Consider the following 6887-nt stretch of genomic DNA (forward strand, 5'->3'; position numbering starts at 1 on the left):
ATCCAAGGTCGAGTGCTGCTGGCAGCGCTGATCCTGCTGATACTGAAACGGGCTCTTCAGCCATGCTGACGCTTGAAGAGTTGGGATCAAAAAGACTCTGTTTGGGAGGAGATGTCTTTGCTGAAATTGCGTTGTCACCCTCAAGCTGCCTTGGGGAAAAGTAGCAGATAGAGCGTGGTACCCACCTCTCTGGAGAGCGGGGTGGAAATTAGCTGTGGCAGGCGAGGTGGGGGCTTTATAAAGGGTGTGATGTTTGAAATAAGCTGTAAAACGAACCTGCTGTGGTTACAGTTCTGAGGTTTCTCCCTTTCCTGATAGATGCACCAGCAAGGAATTCTGAAAACGGATGACCTGATAACCCGCTTTTTCCGTCTTTGCACCGAAATGTGTGTTGAAATCAGCTATCGTGCTCAGGCTGAGCAGCAGCACAACCCTGCTGCCAACCCCACCATGATTCGAGCCAAGTGCTACCACAACCTGGATGCCTTTGTGCGACTCATTGCACTGCTAGTGAAGCACTCTGGGGAGGCCACCAACACAGTTACAAAGATCAACCTCCTGAACAAGGTGGGGAACCCTTTTAGTACTCGTCGCATTTAAAGCGCATAGTCGAGTGTACCTTGGCTGATAACCACGGAACGGAGACCCTCGCACGGGCTCCTGCTGAGGGATCAGATGAGGGTGTTAAGGGGTTGGCCGCTGAACAGATAAACTGTTGAGGCTGCCAGGTGGCTTTCTCGCTCGCAGTGAGTTCATACCAAACAAACCCAAAACTCGCCTTTGTGCCTTGAAACGAGAAAGTCAGCTGCTGTGGTTTGGGGCATTAGAAAGCGTGGTTAAGGTTGGTGATACGTGGGTGTCTGCCTTGATTTTGAGGACCTTCTCTCTACCCTTGCACTGCTTGGTTCATGGATGGTCTTGGGTAGTTAAGATCTTCCAACGCTGCTCGGTCGCTTGTGACTGGCATCCATGGGCCAGGGAGAGCCACACGTAGTGGTTGGGAGCTGCTGATACAGACCGTAATATTAATTTGTGGAGTGCTTCCAGCAAGTAGAACCTTTGGTTCTGGTTAGAATCTGCTGGTGTTTTTTTTTACTGATGGTTAAAGTATTAGCTCTAGGCCGACTTGCAAAGTGATTCTTGCTGTCACTGCTGAAATGTCTCGATCTCGTCAGGTTCTTGGCATTGTGGTGGGAGTACTTCTGCAAGACCATGATGTTCGGCAGAGCGAGTTTCAGCAGCTTCCTTACCATCGCATTTTCATCATGTTGCTGTTGGAATTGAACGCTCCTGAGCACGTGCTGGAAACCATCAACTTCCAGACGCTCACGGCTTTCTGGTACGTCTTTGAGGTTGGCCACAATGCTCATCCCTTCCTGCTAGGATCAAGATTTTTCAGCTGAAGACTATCTGACTGTTCCTTTGTGGTGGCTTAATCACATTCGGAATAACCGGTTCTCCTATAGCCTGTCCACGTGCTCGTATTGAGGATTATGACTGGTAAAACCCACGATGCTAAGATGCCTCGCTTTTAGGGCTGTGTGCGTTTCCCCTCGGTGTTACAAAAAGCAAACTTATTGCTGTGCACTTCTAACCTGCTCTAACTTTTCTTTCAGTAACACATTTCACATCCTGAGGCCTACAAAAGCTCCAGGTTTTGTTTATGCCTGGCTGGAACTGATCTCCCACCGGATATTTATTGCAAGAATGCTGGCACATACACCACAGCAGAAGGTGTGGCTGCACTTCATCTCTTCTGAATTAAAGCTCACACGGATGCTTATCTGGCGTGGTGCTGTTTCACGTCCAAGTGCACTAGTGGCATGGCTGTTCTGTTTTTGTTGTCTTCCATATTCACAGTCACCTAACTGCATGGGGCAGAGTCCGTGTGTCAAACTACGGAATACAGGGTGAATTGAATTTAATAAACATGCCTCTGTCAACAGCTGGCAGAGCTGTAGAATGCAGCGAATTTCAGTGTGGCATGTTGAGGGTTCTGGAAACGACCGTAGCACGTGACGGGCAGCTAAAGCCCTTGAGCTCATGAGCTGTGCTGCCCTGCTGGCAGCAGGACGTGCCCTCAGCCCTGGTTTATACAAAGACCAATCTAATGATAGCTTTCAGGTTAAGATAACTGCTCTTCATTGCACATGGTCCACCTGCCGTGTCTCTTTTTTCCTGACAGGGTTGGCCCATGTATGCCCAGCTATTGATCGATCTTTTCAAGTACTTGGCTCCTTTCCTTAGAAACGTGGAACTTACCAAACCTATGCAAATTCTTTACAAGGTAAGAAAACTGTCAGCTAGTAAATGCTACTTCCAAACCAACTTGTCTGAAAGTAGGTGTTCCGGTAGCACAGTAGGGTTTACTGTTCTTGTGTCTTGGCCTTAAATCTGCTGTTGGACAGACACAGGCTGCCCTCCCGGAGCAGTGTCCTCCCGTGACGGTTAACCACATGGCACGGAGGGGTGGCCCTGCAAGCTCTTCCAACAGTAACACGCCTCTTTGCCATCTCATGTTATTTTGCAGGGCACTCTGCGTGTGTTGCTGGTCCTGCTGCACGATTTCCCCGAATTCCTTTGTGACTACCACTACGGGTTCTGTGACGTGATCCCACCCAACTGTATTCAGCTAAGGAACCTGATCCTGAGTGCCTTCCCGCGGAACATGAGGCTTCCAGACCCCTTCACCCCCAATCTAAAGGTAGGGTTGACTTGGCTGGGTTTGAGAGGAGGAAGCTTTAACACTTAAAGTACTCCTCACCCAGGTTTTTGGTGGAGTTTTATGAACAGTTTAATTGATACTTGAATTAATGCAAACCATTCAAAATTTAACAGGTAATTTGAGACTTAAGCGTCTGAGCAGCGTTTTTTAGAGCAGGAGGTTTCAGTCATGTTGGAAGTGCTCAGTGTTTGACAGTTTCCCCACGGAGCAGGATACGGTCCTTGTCCTGGATGAGATCTGCTGCAGCTGGCAGCACAGAACTTGCCCCTGGTCCGTGCAGCTTCATTGGCAACCACAGATCCTTTTCAAGGTCCGTGCAGGTCCCACCAGAAGGGTTGCGCTGTTAAGATGTGTGTTACCCAGAACTCATGGAGAGCCTCGTGTGTGCACGGAAAACCAGAGCGCTTTGCTTGTCCGAAGGGAGACTGACTTGCTGGTGTCCCTAGATCACACGCGGTGCTGGAGCAAGGGCACCTTTATCATTGTGCCGTCTTGTTTGTCACTGAAACGCGCTCCTTGGTGGCTTTGCTGTTTGCTGGCTCAGCCAACAGTTCTCCTCATCTGTTTTGTTCAGCTTGTGCTGACTCGTACAGTTTGTGCTGCACAGGATGGGTGGTGACCGGAGTCCAGATAACTCATTGTTGAGGAGCTGGTGTCCGAGCTCTGTGTAACTGTAAATATAATGTGATGAGAAACACAGGCGCCATCTTACTGTGGAAACAAGGAGATAAACCTCTGTTCTGAAGCAAGCCTCTCGCCCAGTGGGGAGGGACTTGGAGAAGTGTTCATCTTATCTAACTGGATCTTTGGGCACACGCCAGTCTCCCTGTCACGGAATAGTTAGAAGAAACAAACTTTCTCACGCTGCTGAAGCCTTGTCCCATCCTTCCTCCTTGCCCGAGCCATGCAGGGAGATGGGAGCGAAGCTGCAGTGCTCTCTTAGTTAGCACTTCTCGAGGCTGAAGGAGGCTGTTCTGGACTTGCGTGGGTGTCTGGTAGATTTTTACACTACCAAACTGGCAAGGGGGCTTCAAAGGTGGGGACTGGATTCCCCTGCAGCCTCCGCCCTTGAATGCCTTTATCCTCAGCTCCGAGACAGTCATCTAGTAAGTCTGCACGTTAGAGACTTAAGTTTCTTCTGGAATCCACAAAAGTCTAGTGTTTTCTTTTCATTGCTGGTAGGAAAAAGGGATCAACAGCAGCAGTTGACGTAGTGTCACGTACCAATCTGCTGCTGCAATTAGTTCTTCAGCAGTTGCTTACTGTTTAGCTGACTGGGTTTTCTCTCGACAGGTGGACATGTTAAGCGAGATTAATATTGCTCCACGAATACTCACGAATTTCACTGGTGTGATGCCTCCTCAGTTCAAGAAAGACTTGGATTCCTATCTCAAAACCCGCTCCCCGGTCACTTTTCTGTCTGACTTGCGCAGCAACCTACAAGTGAGTGGCTGGTTTCTGAGGACACTGAATTTAAAGAGTGTGAGCCAAATGATCTCGCTGGCTGAGTCACCCTGCCTTTTGCAGGGATTCTGCTGGCGTGTGGCACGCGTGTTGTCCAGGCAGTAGAAGAGCCTGTGAAAACACGCGCTTCTCGAGTAACTCTTCCACCCCTCCCTAGCAGGATGTTTAATGGTGTGTTAGGATGTTTCAGCCAGGTGGAGTTCAAGGAGAGAGAATGTTGACTTTAAGGACCCTAAAATGATCTAATTTAAAAGCAGTTGGGTTTATCTACGCGAGCTGCCAAATGCTCATAGTGAAAGTGGGAGGTTGTCTAAAACTTGGACTCTTCTGCTCGCGCGTCTCTAGTGCCCAACCTTGCAAAGCTTCGGTGAAGAACACAGCTGGCTGTGTCAGCCTGGGGCGTTCTGTCCCCAGCCACTGGGCGATGAAGAGTCTCTGGCTTCCCACACGTGGCTCCAGCACTGTTTACCCAGGCAGTGTCTGAGACCCAGCTGGGTTTATTGACCTCCGTTGTGGTTTTTCAGAATCCGTTAAGTTTTTGCTCCCGATGGATTCACTGTTGCAGAAATAATCTTGCATGCTTGTGTTTTTGGGGTGAAGAAAAGGCAGACTGGCTGAAGCCCAGTTCACCGTTGCTGACCAGCAGCATTTCGTACATCCCGTGTCTAACGGAGCAGATACTCAGACGCTGCTGTTGCACGTGCCGTGCCTTTGACTGCTGAAGGAATCCAGAACGTTAACGCTTCTCCTGTCTTTGCCATTAGGTCTCAAATGAACCTGGCAACCGCTACAACATCCAGCTGATTAACGCCCTGGTGCTCTACGTAGGTACTCAAGCGATCGCGCACATTCACAACAAAGGCAGCACGCCCTCCATGAGTACCATCACCCACTCGGCTCACATGGACATCTTCCAGAATTTGGCAGTAGACCTGGACACCGAAGGTGAGCTGGAACCGCTTCCGGTTCAGTCGTTGACTTTATCGGCCAGTTGTCGGAGCTGTGAGAAACACAGCAGGTCACTTCCCCCAGCTGCTCGTGAATTCGTGGTGACGCTGTGCTAGAAGATTAAACTTGGGATGCAGGAGCAATAGTCAAATCCGGTGTTCAGGGGATTCAAGGGAACGAGTTTAACACACAGGAATTGAATTGTTGCTGCGTGTCAGCCTGGGTCGACTACGGCTTTTCCATTTCCTCAGCTGGTTTTGTTGTACCCTCCTAAGACAGGTTCACCAACCTAAACCTTAACCAGTACTGGCTGCTCTTTATTCCTTTCTGTGTGCGTGGAAGGGAAGCACCTGCCCTCACTGTTCCCCTTCCGCAGGCCGGTACCTGTTCCTGAACGCCATCGCCAACCAGCTGCGCTATCCCAACAGTCACACCCACTACTTCAGCTGCACCATGCTGTACCTCTTCGCAGAGGCCAACACCGAGGCCATCCAGGAGCAGATCACCAGGTGAGGGGGGGGATGCCGCCGGCACTCAGCTTTCTGCTTTCCAGCCTTGGGTGCTTTTAGCATTTTGAGCTCTAACTGTTCCTACTTTTGGCTTTCAGGGTTCTCTTGGAACGACTGATTGTAAATAGGCCTCACCCCTGGGGTCTCCTTATTACTTTCATTGAGCTGATAAAAAATCCAGCTTTTAAGTTCTGGAACCATGAGTTTGTTCACTGCGCTCCAGAAATTGAGAAGTGAGTATAACTTAACCACCAGATCACTAAAACAACACATCTGGAGCAGGGGCGAGTTGAGCACCTTGAGCTTTTGGTGCTTCGTAGTGGAGTAAAACGCCCCTAACGCCGCTTTGCTTCCGTGCTCAGGTTGTTCCAGTCGGTTGCACAGTGCTGCATGGGGCAGAAGCAGGCCCAGCAAGTAATGGAAGGGACTGGTGCCAGCTAGATGAGCTGCATCTCGTGCTCTGAGCGTGCCAGCCTGGAGGTCTCCGTCCCATCGACTGACAGAAGTCTCTGTAAGGCTCCTCCTGACCATCCCAGCCCCTTTGATTGGGTAGACACGACAGACCCTGGGTGAAAGTCTGTGTGGGCACGTTCCAAAGTTCGAAACCAATTATTGACTTTTGGCCAAAATGCAGAAGACGCTGTGAATATCATTTTGAACTAGTGTAAATACAAGGAGCAGAAACGTTTGTCTGGACTTTTGGGTTTGTGCAAATTGTGTAAAAGGCAGGTGGGTAACTGGTGCCTGTCCAGCTCGTAATAAAGGGGCAGCTGCTGATGCCAAGCACTTGTCTGGGGCAAACCTCCTTGTCCTGACATTCCCAGACTCCCAAAGAATACTGAAAAGCCAGTTATAATATTATGTAACTTATTTTTCTTTATGTGGATGGGGGACCTTTAAATCACTAAGTTGTTTTACAAGAAGAAAAAAGACGGATGTGTTTGGAATATGGGAATACTATGGAGTAGGGAGGGGCGAGGGAGGGGTTAGGGGTCAGCGTTGCTGTTCCCTTTCCCCTCATCAAATGCTGACAGACAGCAAGTGGAGTGGCAGGAGAAGCCTCCTTTCTGCTGGGGAAGACCCACCTCAGGCCCTTCGGGAGAGGGTCAGCTGGTTTTAGTCAAGAAACCAGAGACCAGGCCTATAGCTTTTTTTTTTTTTTGGACACTTGTAAATTTTGGAAGGTGTGTGGGGGTTAAATCTAGAGCTTTTCCCACCCTCACCCAGTGACCACACAGTCT

At 49.6% G+C, this 6887-nt stretch overlaps 1 protein-coding gene across 1 annotated transcript in view; it reads left to right on the top strand.

The window, feature by feature from the left end:
- Positions 1 to 6859, top strand: part of CNOT1 (CCR4-NOT transcription complex, subunit 1) — a 47419-nt gene extending 40560 nt beyond the window's left edge. The window contains exons 39-48 of the mRNA XM_010140997.1: positions 319 to 567; positions 1176 to 1339; positions 1617 to 1734; positions 2186 to 2287; positions 2531 to 2704; positions 4019 to 4168; positions 4954 to 5134; positions 5514 to 5646; positions 5745 to 5879; positions 6009 to 6859. Coding sequence (XP_010139299.1) covers positions 319 to 567; positions 1176 to 1339; positions 1617 to 1734; positions 2186 to 2287; positions 2531 to 2704; positions 4019 to 4168; positions 4954 to 5134; positions 5514 to 5646; positions 5745 to 5879; positions 6009 to 6087 — 1485 coding nt within the window. The 3' untranslated portion in view covers positions 6088 to 6859. The remainder of the gene's footprint in view (positions 1 to 318; positions 568 to 1175; positions 1340 to 1616; positions 1735 to 2185; positions 2288 to 2530; positions 2705 to 4018; positions 4169 to 4953; positions 5135 to 5513; positions 5647 to 5744; positions 5880 to 6008) is intronic.
- Positions 6860 to 6887: the final 28 nt, after the last annotated feature.

Source organism: Buceros rhinoceros, unplaced genomic scaffold, assembly GCF_000710305.1.
Source record: "Buceros rhinoceros silvestris isolate BGI_N320 unplaced genomic scaffold, ASM71030v1 scaffold8798, whole genome shotgun sequence".
Taxonomy (NCBI): Eukaryota; Metazoa; Chordata; class Aves; order Bucerotiformes; family Bucerotidae; genus Buceros; species Buceros rhinoceros.